At 41.1% G+C, this 16,591-nt stretch overlaps 1 protein-coding gene across 1 annotated transcript in view; it reads left to right on the top strand.

Annotated features, from left to right (window-relative positions):
• The window catches only part of TPRKB (TP53RK binding protein), a 100,316-nt gene that overhangs the window by 60,520 nt on the left and 23,205 nt on the right, over nucleotides 1–16,591 (top strand). The window contains exons 2-3 of the mRNA XM_044088390.1: nucleotides 4,137–4,326; nucleotides 14,281–14,403. Of these exons, the coding sequence (XP_043944325.1) occupies nucleotides 4,186–4,326; nucleotides 14,281–14,403 (264 nt within the window). The 5' untranslated portion in view covers nucleotides 4,137–4,185. The remainder of the gene's footprint in view (nucleotides 1–4,136; nucleotides 4,327–14,280; nucleotides 14,404–16,591) is intronic.

Raw genomic sequence — 16,591 nt, 5'->3', positions numbered from 1 at the left:
ATGTTAGCTGCACTTGAAATATCTCTGATGTGTTATGTTAGGATACCAGTCTGGAGGTGTGCACATCCTTTATGAATATGGAAACACCACTGCCTTTGGAGCTTCAGTCCAAGTTCTTTGTCCAAAAGGTGTGGAATGAGTTTTATAGCCTGGTAGTGCGGGGGCGCTTTATGCTGCCTTGAACCACTTCTCTGTTACAGCACAAATTTCAATGTTCTCCATTTTAAGGAGTGCTGCGAGCGACTGCATTTTGAGATTTAGACTTCTAGCATTGAGCAGCATGACCCTTAGATTGCATTTGTTTGTAGTTGTTAGGGTGGTAATTTGGTCTTTGGAACACCGCCTAAAAAAGGCACTATAGGGGTGGCAAGAGCCTTGGCCAGTATCCAGAAGCCCAGGGGTGACAGATGCAGGCCATCTCTGGCAAAGCATCAAGGTCTGTCAATTATGTCATCCCAGGCAGACAGATACTAGATCCCCTTAGAATGACACCATGTGTGCGTGTTTATATATACATATATTTTTAAAAGAAAGATTAAAGGTCTGTATACTTTTTGAAAAATAAATTGAACCTGTAAGCTTAAGTAGAGCAAACTGTGCAGACATTTGTACATTATCTAGATTGCATCTTTGTAATTCTCTCATTTTAAAATGACAGTTAATAGAATCATTGATCAAAGATGCTGATAATATTGATGCAATACACATTTTAAGAGGCCTCATATTAGTAGTAATAATAATAATACCCATTTATTAACCACATAGATCCGCAGTACACACAATCCCTTTTCAGGGGCAATTTTGAGAGCAGTGCCTGGTTAAATGACACAGTATTCAAACGAGCTGAGGAAATCAAACCTTGTACCACAGTAATTTTAACTCATAACCTTAAACCTATGCACCAGCTGACAGACTGATATACAGCTGTGAAGGACTGAAGGGAAACCAAGGTGGGAGAGACCATAACTAACAGCCATAGTGCCATTGGCTAAGACATGTCCAACAATAATTCATATTATTTAACACGGGTAGAAACCCCAAAGCGATTCTAAGTTGCTTTCTGCTCTAGTGTAGCCTTCACATATTTTTCTCAGAGGATTTCCTATTTAAATTTCTAGAAACTCATCAGATTCACAGTTGTCCATAATTTCCATTGTTACTGGAAATTAAAACAGTCATTGAATCTAGAACCAAAATTTACTGTATGCAGGCTGACTAAAATTGGCAATTTCTGCCTGTTATTTTTGCTACCTTTTATTTGGAAGGAATATAGAAATCAGGAGGCTTAGTCAGAGGAGGCAGTGGTTTGCATTCAAAGGAAAGGCAGTCTTTGCATATTGCTGAGTGGCTTCCACCTTGAGTTTGTAAATTTGCAATGAAATTAAATTTCTTGTCAGATAACACATTCATACATTTATAAATTGTTATTAGGCTAATGACCCAGGGGGCCTTTTGAAGCCTAGCCAAGTTTTCCTGAAAGAATTATTATTTTTTGTATCCAAATAGGACATTGAGGGCCATGCCTTTATAAGCTGTCGCTGTCCATAAGTGACATGGGAGCCAGGCCCAGTGTAAATGTCTTATTCCCAATCTGCTGGTCTAGGTTGTGCTTAAACTGGATAATAGATGAACTCAACTTCACATGGATGGGAAGCCTGTTCCATAGAAGGGGCAGTCTGTGGGACACACATCTGTCTCTCCAGCATGTTCTGTTTGTCATAGACAAGCTTCAAGTCCCTAAACTTTCTATTTCTGGAACTGTTTGACTTGTGAATATGCAGGAGACTCGTAAGTGTGGAGTTTGCGGATGCCTTGTAAGCCAGACACAGATCACCTTTCAGCAATCTATGGGAGACTGAGCAGAGGGAAAGGGCTTTAAGGTGCTCTGCCTAAGACAGGTTTGTTACGCCTTGTTTTCTTTTTATAAGGAGCCTTTGAGGTCACTCTAGTTGTTGCATATGCCTAGTCAGGTACATACTGAAGAGAACATTCTTCTGTATGACTGGTCTGATAAGGGCAGAGTACAGTGGGATAATGAGCGCTTTAGACCTAGATGCTGTGCCCTTATAAGCTGCACAACATAAAAGTATTTCCTCAACACTGTGGCCATGTGGTGGTTGAAGGCAAGGCTACTGTCTACGTGCATACCCAGATGCCTGACCACTGGGATGACTCTTTGGGGTGTATTTTCCACATGGTGATTAGCAGGGATGGTTGACTTCCCAAAGGGTACAATTTTGCATTTCTTAGCATTGAGTTTAAGACCATGGTTTGGCATCCTTTGTTGGTCAGAGATAGGCCTTAGTGAAGATTGCTAGTATCTGCAGGGGAGTCTGTAATAACCCTCAGCTTGCAACCATCTGCAAACAGATTCAGCCATAAACCTTCAGAATTTGCCAACATTTCAGAGAAGTAGATGCCAAAAAGGAGTGGGACCATTACCAAGTCTTGGGGGACTCTGCTAGTGACTTGCCTCTTGTTAGTGGTGACCTCACTTGTTTTGACCTTTAGGGTCCTATCAGTGAGCCAGTTGGCTATCCAGCGGGTGATGAAAGGGTGTATATCTAAATTAGTGAGCTTGTTTGTAATGCCTGAATGAGGTTTTGTAACAAAAGCCGTGGCCAGGTCGAGGTAAGCTATGTGCACAGTCTTGCCTTCAGCCAGTGCTATGGTGTCCCACTCAAAAAACAAAAGTCCACTGGATTTAATAGACATGACCTTCCTTTAACCAAGCTGAACTGTGATGTGTCCAGCATTTGTAGGTTACCTATGTCCTCATTTATCATGTCTATGCTGATCCTTTCCATGGCCTTGCATGTAGTTAGCCAGATCAATGGGTGGACCTCCTTTTTGCAGGGGGATGACTGCCCATCTTCCATTCCTTGGGCACAAGACCTGACTGTAGGCTCCATTTGAAAAGTGATTAAAGTGGACCAGAGAGGTCATGTTTCATGCTATTAAGTAAGCATTCCAGGATGTTATTGGGGCCCATCGATGCAGTGTTTTTGGCCTTGAAAGGTGCATTGATAGCTTGTTCCATAGTAGTGGTTGGGGGGGGGGGGGTTGTGGCATGCAATATTTCTTTGGAGTGTCGGGGGGGAGTGGGGGGAGAAATTGAGTTGATCTTGTTGGCCAAAAGGTTGGCAATGGCCTCCAGTTCAGTGTGGGTAATGCCATTCACAAAAAGTTCTTCTCCTTGTGTATTTCCAGTGAGGTTACAGACATAGCTTTAGAAAGGTTTTTGGTTGTACTTGCTTCAGAAGCTATTTTTTTCTTCAAATTTAGCCTTTGAAGTGTTAATTAATCCTCTTGCCTGTTTAGATTGGTCGGGGGCTTTTAGTATGTATGGCTTTATTCTTCCTATGCTTGGCCAAGATTTTCTTATTCTACAGTTGTATAACTGATTGATACTGTGATTCCACCAGTGTGACTTGTCTTTTGAGTTTTTCTTATTCTTAATGAGTGGCTGTACAGAGATTTTGTAAATAGCTCAGCATATTGCTATTGTTTTTCCTGTGTTTAAGAGTGCTTGAAATTTAGCCAAGTTGGTGTTTAGTAGAGAGATGTCAGCCTTGGAATAGTTCCTAAAGGTTTTTGGTTTTGCTGTATCCACGCATTTAATTTTTATCTCAAACAAAACCGCCTTATGGTCAGACCTTATGAGTAAAGCCATTACACTAAGTGAGGAACATCGGCCCCCCCTCATGTTCATGAGTACAGGTTCAAGGATATTTTCAACCCGGTATACCCACTTCCTACATGTCCTACACACTTTATTCTTCATGTTATTGGTCTGGTGAGAAGAAAAGCAGAAAGTAAATCTTAGCAAGCATGGTAACCGGTATTGTGAGAGCATAGTGTACATTGCTAGCACATTATTTGCTGTAGACTTCGGTTTATCCTTGTAACTCTTCAGTTGTATACTTTTGTAACAAGAAAATTAGTAAGACCAAAACTCCAGTGTCATACCAAAAGAGACAGCTACACCTAATGGAGATTATGACATTGAAAAAATATACTGTTATGTTCCTTGTTCCTAGTTAATTTGTCATATAAAATCATTGTTCCTAGTTCATTTGGCAGAGTGTATTTGTTTTTGTGTTTTTACACTAACATAAACATATTTTTCTTTGTAGTGTTTTAATCTAGGATAACGGTGCACAGTTGCTGGATTTAGTTTCCAGTATGCAGGTAACTCACCAACTTGAACTCTTTCCTGGGTGTACTGTGATTTTGCTGCTGTTCAAAGATGTTAAAAATGCTGGAGATCTACGCAAGAAAGCAATAGAAGGATGCATCGAAGGAGCTTTACTTAACCCATCAATGGTAATTATAGAGGCATAGAAAATATTGTGTTATTTTAACAATAGCTGTCACCACTAGTATTCCTTCTATCTGTACATGTTGAGGTTGACTTACTTGTTTAATTTTGTCAAGTGTTTAATCTGAAAATCAACACTTGTATATTCTTAATTGGTTTGCCGTTAGTTTAAAGGGGGCACAGAATTCCCAAATTTTCTGGAGTTTATCTTCGGACTGTACTCAACTTGTTACACAGTTTGATAATTATAATATACCATATCGGGAGAAGAGAAAACAGTTATTTAAAATAGCACAAAAAGGGATAGCATTTGAAGTATTCTAAAAGCTATTGGTCAGTCACTGATTTTTGTTTGCTTCTGCAAAACTGATGATTAAGAGAGCTGCACAGAGCCAAGCATCCTTTATATTGTTTGACTGAGGTGGTCTGTGAAAGGTGAAGTTGTGGGTGGAGTTAACAAAACAGATTTAGATACTTTGCATTTTGCTTCAGTCCACTAAGAGCAGTGTGCATTAAAAATTTGACTGGGTAATTAATATACTGCATGCAGGTGAATTATGTGTTATCAGCAAAATCAAAAATGCATGGTGCTAATACAAATGTAGTAGGCACAACTGCTGCTGCACCTGGGTGTCAGAACTGTTTGTTTTCTGCAAGGTGGTAACATTAAGGAGGGAAGAAAACGGTTAAAGTCTTACATAGAAAAATTATCATGAGATTGGTTTTGCAGTATAGGAGGACATATTTAAATTGAAAGAAGGAACTTAATAAATTAATGTACAGGCAGAAATTGATGATATGGAGGTACAGTAAGGAAGAAAAAAGTGGACATAACTGAGGAAGATTCTGCATCTTCATGTTGAAAAAGAAATATTGATGTTGCTTTGAGGTTATGGCTAATGGGGAAGAAAGTAGATGGATTGTATTTAGTAGCAGGAAACCGGAATATGCCAAGAGGAGCTGAGAATAGTACAGGAGCAGAGCGAACGCAAAGACAACAAAAAATGTTTCACAGAAAGCACTTTTAGCAAATCCCAAAATCTTTTTTGCAGGGGGTGCAAACATCCCCCCCAGCAGTTAAATGCATCTACTTTGAGGTCTCACAACACTGGAGAAAATGGAAACATTTTCACTCAGATGGCATTCATGGAAACTTTTTTTTTTGTCTGCTTTCTGTCATACTGACAGCCATCACAGTGCCACGACTTTCAGTGGGTTTTTTCTCCCCCTCCCCATATTCTACCCTGGTCATTTCCAAGTTTCAGCCAGGGCCAGTGAGGATCTTAAGAGTGTCCTGAGGGGTCATGCTGTCTGTTTTCAATCTGGGGTTCATTTTTTTCTTTATAACATAACTGAAATCCCCATCCCTAGTGTATAGTGGCAACATCCACAGGTGGGCATGCAGTGGGAAATGTTCCAGTTTATTGCCCCACCTCCACAGCAGCTCAGCTATATCCACCTACCTACTCTCAGGACTCTGCCTCCCAATGCATGATACCCTCAGTTTCGTCTAGGGATTGACTCAAGATCTACCCATGTCACCACCACTCCTCTCAGGGTGGTAACACCCATCTCTTCTGGCTACTCTTTCAGTTGCCCAAGCAGCTAATTGAACTTGGGTCACCTGAGCTGTAGTTCATAGGTTTTTACTAGGTTAGTGACCACAAGGGCCGTTCTAAGCTTACCATGCATCCCAAGTCTCTTACAGGTTCTTGGTACCTTTGATAACTGTAAGCAGGGATTTGGGAGATGAAAAATCTGCAAGCAAGGACCTGGGACATAAACCATTTACAGGCTACTTGTGTCCATTAGAGACATGGGTACCAAACCAAGGATGAATTTCCTGTTCCCTATCCAGTTGTCCAAGTTGCACTTGAATTGGGTTAGAGAGGAACTCTGCTTCACATGGTTGAGGAGCCTATTCCATAGAAGGTGTAGTCTGTGGGATACATACCTGTCTCTCCAGCAGGTCCTATTTATATCACAGGCAAGGTTTAAGTCTTTAGAATGGTTTATTCTGGTGCTGCTTGTTTTGCAGATATGCAGGAGACCCATCAGGATGGGGTTTGAGAAGGCATTGTATGCCAGCCATAGATCTTGTATTAGACAGTATTCAGGGATAGGGCCTTGTGGTGCTCAGCACAGGACATGTTACTTAAACCTTGTATTCTTTTAGTGAGAAACCTCTGTGGACGTTCCAGTTGTTGGATATGCCTGCTTAGGTGCATAGCAAAGGGTCATTGTACTGCATGATAGGTCTGATGAATGCAGAATACAGTGTAACAATGACTTCTTTGGACCTAGATGCCATACCTTTGTTTATAAGCTGCACTACATAGAATGATTTCCTCACTACTGTGGACATGTGATCGTTTAAAGCTAGATTGCTGTCTGTGTTCCCTTGACCCTTACTGTTGGATCAAGTCTTAAGGGTGTGTATCAATATGATAGTATCCTTTCAGAAGTCATCCACGCCTGGTAACTGTTATGCATTTACCGCTATTTAGTTTTAGTCCATGGCTCTGACACCAGTCATTTGTCTGTGTCAGTCCTTCCTGGATAACATTTGTGACAGTGGGGAATTCTGTGACTGGTTCTAATTAGCAATCATCTGCATATTTTAGTCAGCCAGAAGCCAATGACATTGGCCTTGACTTCAGAGAAGTAAATGCCAAAAATCAGCAATCCCAGGACTGATCCCTGACTGACGTTTTGCTTGTGACTGGCCTCCTTGTAGAGGTGGACTCCCCAGTTCTAACTTCCTGAGTCCTGTCTGTGAGCCAGCTGACTATCCACTGGATGACATAAGTGATTATACCTACCCTTGCTTCTACATTTCATCTAGTCCAAGGAGGAGCATTGTAAGGAACATGAAGAATGAGCAACATCATGGGACAGAAATGAGCAAAACCAGGGCTGGATACCCAAGCCTTCTATTCCTCAAGGCATTCAGGGTTTAATGCTAACCCAACTAGTTAAGGTTCTGCTCTGGAAATCTGTTCATTTCCCTATCAGCCTCTTCCTACCCATCTTGTAGTGTGGATGCCTGCCTCCAACCAGAATATTATTTGTATTACATGCCACAGATATTGTGTGTGGCCTTCTTTCATACTGTTTTCTCACCTGAGTAACCAGTGCAGTATTGGCTTGGACCATGTTGAAGTAGAAGACACCAGTTAACTCTCTTATCTAAAGCCTTTACTGAGGTAGACACCAATATCTAATATGTTCCACATTCATTACAACCAGCTAGAAACAGCCACCTGGTGACTGCCTTCCACAGCATCATCTTCCTAGCTTTCTCCATACTGGACACCAGTCCAAGCAGAGTCTCTCCCTTCATTGATCCTGCATGGCATACACGTATTGACTAATCCTCTGGTTTCATCCCACCAAACACCATTAATACTGTCACTAGTCCTACAGATGTAGCTTTGCTGCTGCAGGTTCAGCCAGTATCACCTCTCCTGATGCCTGGCTTTGTTTTTTTGTCATTCTAGTATCCCTTTCATAGCCAGTAGTCATCATCAGCCCTAATGCCATCAGGTACCCAGACATCATTTTACCTTTCTTTTTTTTTTTTTTTTTTTTTTATTGCATGGTATGAACTCCCAAGTCTAGCACACCAGACATAACTGGGTAGCTCTTACCATGTATTTTGATGCAGTTGACACTAGTGACTCTGGCAGTTGCCATGGTGCTGCTTTGTCTATAATGGGCTGAATTTTTGGTGTTTAGTTGTCTAACTCTTCATGACTTCAGGGACTTTAGAACATCAGGCCTCGATATTAATGGCTGTGTCTACACGTTCTTGCAAATTCATATTCATTACTTCTCCAGATGCCCATCTTAGCCTCTGCCACCACCTCCTTCTTTTGCTTTCAGATTTTCCCCAGCATCAGAAACTTCTTTAGTGAATACTGTCTTCACATTTTGTGCTAGGACTGAGGACTGTAGTACTTGCCACAGCCACTGTGCTGCTACTGGCCAGGAAAAGTCCACTAGCCATGGTGCCACTCCTACTGTTGATCCAGGCTAGATCTAACTGATACATTAAATTCTTTGAAGATATGTGTTGTTTGGGATGAGACAGACAGGCACAAATTATGGCAGTGATATCAAGATATCAATGGTGTACTTTATGGCTTCCGCTATTTGAGGACCTCATCAGTTCACATCTTTAAACATGAAGTCATAACAGATGTGAAAGTAAAGGGCCAGGCCTTGTTGGCTCTGAATGCATGTTTTCAGCCTCAATAATCGCTTACATCACTAGAGGGAGAGAGAGAAAGAGATGTCCGGTGAGGTATAAGCTATTTTCTTGTGTATTATCTGATTTGACGTTGTTGCTGTCTACAGAATTCTCAAAAGTTTTTTTTCCTAACACAGCAGTTCAAAAGCATCAGTCTTGCAGCACACAGCCTAATTTATAGTTCAACTCTCTCAGCCTTCTGATATTAATGGGAACACTATAGCTCTGACTATTCAGACCTTTCTTGACGTAGCAATGTCTTCCTCCTTTAATGTCATCTAGATTTGCAAAAGTTTTCCTTCCAAGAAGAAAGGGTGTTTTTATTTCATAGTTGCAATCGCCATGTGCAGAAATTCTTGAGCCCATATAAATAAAATCTGTCACTTTCTCTGCTTCTCTGTATCTTTCCAAATAATTCATAGGTTAGATGGCATAATCTTAGTTTTTTAATGATGAGCAAGAAGCCAGCTTTTGCACTTTCTGCTATCACTTTCATCAGCAGGCATTTCAACCCTTACTCACTTTCAGGCATCAAAGTTCTTTTGTTTGCACATCTGAGGTTGGTAATATTTCTCCCTGCAGGTTTGATTCCAGCATTCGATTTATTTTTCAAGGTTAGTATACTGTGCCTCTGTCTAACAGTGACACAGAAGTGATACCCGGGGTAAACCTACGATCTCCCATCCACTCATCAAGATTCCTCTTGAAGAGAGTCAGTGAGGGACTCTGCCTAACCTGGACTGGGATTTTATTCCAGAGTGAAGGGAGCCTCTGGGTTATGAATCTGTCCCTCCAGCATGTCCTATTTATTTCAGTGCTGAGGTTCAAGTCTGTCGAGCGCGTAGCTCGATGGGATTTGGATTTTCTGAGGTGCAGCATGTCCATTAATTCCGGGTTGGACATGGGTTTATACGTCAGGCCCAGATCACCTCTGAGCAGGCGGTATGCCACTGAGTAGAGCTGGAATTTCTTTAACCGGGCAGCATATGGCATCTGTTTGAGCCCTTTGATCCTCTTGGTGAGGTACTTTTGGGGTCTTTCCAGTTGCTGCAGGTGTCTGGTAAGGTACATCCCAAAAGGGGCATTGTACTCAATTATGGGCCTGATGAGGGATGAGTAAAGAGGCACGATGACCTCCCCTGATATAGATGTGAATCCCTTCATGATTAGGTGGGCTATATAAAATGTTTTTCTAACCACTTTGGCCACGTGGTTGTCAAATGAGAGATTGCTATCAACTTGGGTCCCCAGGTCCCTAATTACTACTTCTGTACTTAATGGATTACCACCTATGTGGTAATTTGTGAGCACTTTGTTTTTGCCAAAGGGGATGACTGTACACTTTTTACGTTTAGCTTGAGGCCATGACTCTGGCACCAGTTGTCTGTTTCTATGAGGCCCTTTTGGAGGATGCTTGTGTCGTCTGGAGAGTCGATTATGGCGCCCAGTTTGCAGTCATCTGCGAACTTGGTCAGCCACAGTCCTTCCGTGTTGGCCTGTACCTCCGAGAAATATATGCCGAACAAGAGAGGTCCCAGGACTGAGCCTTGTGGGATGCCACTTGTAACTGGTTTGGAGTCTGACATGGCTCCAGCAATTCTAACCATGTGGGTTCTGTCCTCGAGCCATTTTGCAGCCCATCTAGTGACATAGGGGTTTATATTTAAGCTGGTGAGCTTGTCTATAATGCCCGAGTGGGGTATTGTATCGAAGGCTTTTGCGAGGTCCAGATAGGCTGTGTGGACCACCTTCCCCTCGTCCATGGCCTTGGTGACTGTTTCAAAGAAATCAACCAGGTTTAAGAGGCAGGATCTGCCCTTAACAAAGCCGAACTGGGTAGGATCCAGTGTCTGTAGGTCCCTAATATCTTTATTTATGAGGTCCATGATGATCCTTTCCATAGCTTTGCAGACCAAGCTAGTCATGCTTATGGGGCGATAGTTTTCATGGATCATGTTCCTCCCTGTCATATCATCCTGGTTCAGCCATCAGGGATGGTGTGCCTCTCCCATTACACCCTGAAGCTAATCTGATATCTTAGCTGCTTTAGCTTCTTTGAGCAACTACTGTACCTTTCTTTCTGGAAAAGTAGTTTCCACCCTAAGTCCTTTGTGAAAGGCTCTTGTAAAATTTACTTGGACACGTACAAGCACTTGACTTTTTTGAGAGCTTGGTACAGTGTAAACACATTTTAATCTGAACTTACGTTGGTCCAGCCTGTTCAGTTTAGGCCTTGTATAGTCTGCTGTCAGGATGCTTCTTGCATCCATTTTCAATTTCCACATCTTTGCAGTGAAGCTTCCTTGGTATTTATGAAAGAATTTAAGGCTTTCTTGTTAAGAATGTCTTTCACGTTTGAATCCTTGTGAAGAAGCATTTTCTTCCTTTGGACCTGTGTTTCATTTTGGAGATGTTTACTGTTCTGTCAACTTGGAAAAGGTATTTTTTTTTTTACAAGATTTCTTTCCTGTTTTGCAGTTGCCTCTTGCTGGGAGGATTTCAGAATTGCACACACTCTACTTTACCTGATCCCTTTACATAAATATTGAATTTCCTCTATCAGCCCTCTCCCTTCTTTCAAAGTTGCCCAACTCAGGAAGTCTGAGTCTGTCTATTCACTTGTTTGTATTCCTTTCTGGTGCTTTAATCAAGGTTTCTATCACCACACCTGACCATGAGCCCTCCATCACCCTAAGATTGGTCAACAAATCTATTCATTCCTTTCCATGTAAGAGACCTACAAACTGTTTGCTCCCTCAGACTGAGGGACAAGTGCTGGAAGTATTGGCATCATCAACAGAGGCGATATATATGTTTTTGGTAGTCCCTGCTGTTGCTCCCTGTACATGCCCAGTTAGTGCTGTGAGCATACTGTGGATGTGGCTCAGAACTCTCACTTGCCTCCACAAGTCATGTAGGCCCATAAATGACTCTCTGCCACAAAGCAGACACCTCCACTCTGCTTTGAAGATCTGTAACATGACATGCATTCTTTAGCACATGTTCCTTTTCTGTCATTCTAGAAGAGAGCAGGCATAGGCCCTTCATTCTCCTTCCACACTCCATCAGCTTCTCCAGAACTGGGAATGGTAATGGACCTGGGTCATAGTTGGGGCTTTATCCCCCTATGCCATCAACCAGACAGCCAATGTGAACATCTGCTTTATATCATAGATGTTAACCGGCAACTACATTACTATCCTGACTTGTTTGGTGTGTTTAACACCTTAAACTTATTTCCTTTGTCAAAGGTACAAAAAGCAGGAAGGCTGCAAAACATTGTCTCTGTTAATAATTTGCATTAATTTCTGTTTTATAACTTGTATGATATGATCTTCTAGTTACTCCTGAGCACCTCTTCTGCCAGTGGCCCCACTTGCAGTATTCTTTTGGAGCATGTCTTTAGAGTGATATATGCACAGAAGCTATACAGTCTGTGTACTTTTGCTAGGCATGTAATCTTAACCTTATTTCTAGGTCTAAGATTTCCTTCAGACTAGCAATGCTCAAAGGTATTTTGCAGTACTGAAGTTCACCTCTCAGGAGGTTTTTTTTTCAGTTTTTAGACCTCTGTCTTGAGCATGTCTTCTAACTAAAGCCTTCAAAGTACGGTGCAGAAGTTATGTGAGTGCTCATCCTAATCTACATGTTAGAAGACACTGTAGATACAGAGCATCCTTTCCGTCTGTCACCCATCTAAACATGTCCTCACTTGGGGCTTAGTTTGTGTGTGATAACTGCTTCCAGTGGGCTGTGGAGGAGGAGGCAAACTCAGTGTTTCCAGCATGATCTGCCCAATTACAGTGACAGTATTCTAGTCCATGAGTGAACTTAAAATTACGTGGGACAATTCTGTGTATATAAAGGTCTGGTGAAACTCGTGCCAATCCTAAACAAGTCCCACAACCAGACCATAGTTTCACAAAACCAGCATTGTAATAGTTACGTAGATAAGTTTTTTTATTTCTGCAAATATCATGAGAAGTGCATTTATAATTACTGTTGTCTAACAAATGCAATCAGCCACAATTAAAACCTCTCTTCAGCTGTCAAGAGATGTACTGCATTTGTTAAAACAGAACTTTATTTTCAGAATATGAATCATTGCCCTTCCACCCCATGGGTCTTGATTTAACACCAGTTTGCACTATTGTTGCATCTTGGAAAGTGTTTAACATTCCTGACTGCAATGAATTTATTACAGTGGTTTTAGTTATGCAAGCAACAACCTACAATTGGACTCTTCCTACTGATTAGCTTTGAGGCCCGTTGATTATATAAAGGTACTGGTTAAGTCCTTGAGACACGGGATTTTTTCCATTGGCTTTAAAAGAAGCCGTGGTTATCCCTATACTCAAGAAACCAAAATTAGATCCCAGTTTTCTTGATCATTTCCACCCAATTTCCAACCTTCCATTCTTAGGAACATTTATTGAGAAGGTTGTTTATGAGCAGCTTCTAACCTGTCTTATAGACATTGGCCTTACGAGTCTGTTTTGTCAGGATATTGCACCGACCTTAATACTGAGACCACTCTTATTTGGGTAGTAAATGATCTCCTAATGGCTTGAGACAAGTGTTTTTTATTCAGTCTTGGCCCTCCTGGATCTCTTGGAGGCATTTTGTAGTGTTGATCATGGCATTTTGATTAAAAGTTTAAAGTTCTACTGTGGCCTTTCTTCTACATTCTTAGGTTGGTTTGTGTCATATCTTTCAGACTGATTCCAAACAGTTTGTTTTGGTTTGAACATGTTTTTTTCATACCTTTTTGGACTGTGGATCACCACCTGATTCAGTCTGTCTTGTCACTGCTCATGGTGTATGTGTTACCACTGAGAGACATTAGTTGGAAGAGAGAATTAGCATACCATAGTTATTCTGGTAATCCCCAAATCTGCATGTCTTTTCCCTAGGATCAAATGGCTAGTATGTATTCATTCTCCTTGACACCGTACACCTATGGCTACTGTAGCTACTGTAACAGATTAAAGTTGAGCACCTCTAAAACCTGAGCCTATGGTAGTTCATACTACTTTGAGAGACTTGTGTACCGCTTCTCTTCCAAGCAATATCCTGTTGGCCAATTCCTGAAGAGGTCTTAAAACATATCCCTTTGGCATTGCATATGAAGAGGTAGGATGATTATAAGGCTTACTTTATTTTACATAACTTTATGCGAGTCCTGGTAAAGTGAGGCTACATTGTGCTGGTTTCTTATATTGTATACAGTGTTTTGTGGAAAAACACCTGAATAAATTGAAATTTTGATAGGTGCTGCAGGCTTCAGCTGTTGCAGCTGAGTAGGACGTCTTCAGCACTGGCTTCATTGTTTGTCTTTGTGCAAATAGGATGACAAAGATTGAAGCATAGGAAGCAATGAACATGTTTCCGAGGCGCTAACATTGGTGATTTACACATCCGATAGTTAAACATGGTAAACATTTACTAGGTTTTTCATTTATGAGATTGTCTGACTTGGCATATTCCAGTCACACAAATTTTTGAGCTGATAAATGTCCCCCAAATGCTGTAATGCCTTGAATAGGTAATGTCCCAGAATGATCACATTGACATTTAAGAGGGCCACACTGCCTGCATTGCTCTTTACAAGTAAGAAAAACTGTAGATAGTTTTTGGTATATTCATTTGCTGAAGTTTAGTATCGGATTTCTGCTTTGAGAGTCATTTTTTTATTTGTTTCTTGCAGGTTGTAGACCCATTTCAGATCCTTGTGGCAACCAATAAAGCAGTTTATCAATATAAACTTGGAAAAATGAAAACCAGGGCACTCTCTTCTGAAATTATATTTAGCCTTTCGCCAACTAACAATGTAAGTTGTGGTGTATCTAGAAACGCACAAGTTGATTTTAAACACCTTTTTAATGTAGCTTACATGTACAATACAGTTTTAAGACATTTTAAAAGGTGGGGGGTGCACATTGTTTGAAAATCAAAATTCTGATAATGCTTAATTTTGTTCATATCAATTTGGAAATGACCTGAATAATACTATACCTAAACCAGGAGAGTAGGGCAAGATCCATATTATGTACTTAGAAGAATTCTACACTGTGGCAACATTCTTAGCAGCTATGTGTCCTACACATCTTGTACCTCTTAATGGCACTAAGAAGTATTCAACTACTTGAGTGTCGCGTGCAGCCTCTGATGGTGGTATTAGTTCTGTGGCAGCTTATTTTGGTGATTTCAGTTTTAAATGTGCTTCATATTTTTTATCCACATGTGAAATGAAATATTTAATTGGTAGAAAAATGAAGTGACACTGCCTGCGTGGATAATGGGATAAATGATTGGCACCATTAGATGCTTAAAACTTATTAAACTTATTGGAGGGGTCACCAGAGAAACCAAATATCTTACTTCAGGGGAGGGTTGTAGTACAGAATAATTTGGGTGTACTAACCAGCAACAGTGTTCTGTCCGTTTTTTTCTAACAACTGTTTGGAATCCCAAAACTTAAATATGGGTCCTGGAACAGTCAGGCTTAATATGCAAAAATGAACTAAGTATGTACACGTGTGTGTGTTTGTGTGTGTAATTAGAAATGGAGTAGGAATTGTGGTGAAGATGGTGAATCTTCTGAAGATTGTGAGGGATGTCAGAATTGGTGACATACTTCTGGTAATGACTCCAGTGTGATAACGAGGAAAAGAGTATGTCCAGGCATCGGCTATCAGCCTAGATAAAGCAGGACACCATGAGTTGGTGTTCAAAATGAGGACGCTGAATGCCCATATTGAGATAGAATAGAATGCGAAGACCTCCTGGGTACACATGTATTGGAGGAAAAAGAAGTAAAGAAAGAGAGGCCATTATAGATTTCTGTTTGGCAAATGGCTTGATGGTGGTCAGAACATAGTTCAGCAGGAGAGATGGTCACAAGACAACATACAAGAGTGGCCAGCATGCAACTCTGGTAGATTTCCTGCTAGTGTGAAACATCCCCAGTGAAACTGTCAATCCACAGCATAAATCACTGGTGGCCACAGTCAGCTGCATACGGTGGTCAGAGAAGGCTCTAACATCCAACAGGGGTTAGGCTGAAGACCTGGAAATTGACCAACTGCAGCAGAAACACAGGAGTTCAATGAAATATTCAGGGCTGTAGCACCTCAGAAAGAAGAAGAAATAGGTGAAGTCAAAGAAGAATGGCAGCATCTCTCAAAAAAAACAAAAAAAAAAAAAACAGCTTGTGTGAAGACTGAAGAACAGATAGGCAGCCAAGCCAGGCATGGAAATAAGTTATATAAGGAAAGTTGGGGAATGCAGAAGTACAGGAAGTTATCAAAAGAAATAAGGAGTGCAGAAAAAAGTGAAAGTTAGAAAAGGCAGACCAGGCCAAAAAGGAAAACCAGCTGGCTAACAAACACTCAGAGAGCAGTCACACTAGCAAAGAGAAGGCATCATAAGGCACTCAACCAGCTTCTGGAAAGTGACTTGGCATGTGGCACAAATAATTTCTATCGGGTTGCAAGGCAAAGACAAAAAAGTAATGAATATGGTCATCTGATACTGTTCATAAGGGATGCCATCAACAACCTGGTCTGCAGTCCACTGAACATTAAAATGCAGGTGGAAGGAGTACTACGATGGAAGAGGAAAAAGAGCCCACCACAGAAGAAGAACAGCACTAAAGAAAATTGTCAGGGAAAGCAGCAGAATCAGAAGAGGTCACAGTAGATATGATTGAGATGTTGGCTGAGTTAAGGAAGAAATGTCTCCTGAGGGTACTCCTAACAATATGGAGAGAAAGGCTTATCCCAGATGCCTGGAGAATAAACATTATAATGCCAGTGTACAAGAGCAAAGGGACATTCACAATCGTTGACAGTATAGAGTTGTCATACAGCATGAAAGTGTTGGAGAATGTGATTGGTGACTTGAGTATGCAGAGCAGTAGAAGGTAAGATGGAAAATGAGCAGTGTGGATTCAATGTTTGCAGGGAAATGGATAGTTGCAAGGAAGCTAGTGATGAGGAACGAGTCCAGCTTGGGCA

This window comes from Protopterus annectens, chromosome 11.part0 (genome assembly GCF_019279795.1).
Source record: "Protopterus annectens isolate FY-2018-M chromosome 11.part0, PAN1.0, whole genome shotgun sequence".
Taxonomy (NCBI): domain Eukaryota; kingdom Metazoa; phylum Chordata; order Ceratodontiformes; family Protopteridae; genus Protopterus; species Protopterus annectens.
Note: the sequence above shows the minus strand (reverse complement) of the source record. Positions and strands in the feature narration are given on the sequence as shown.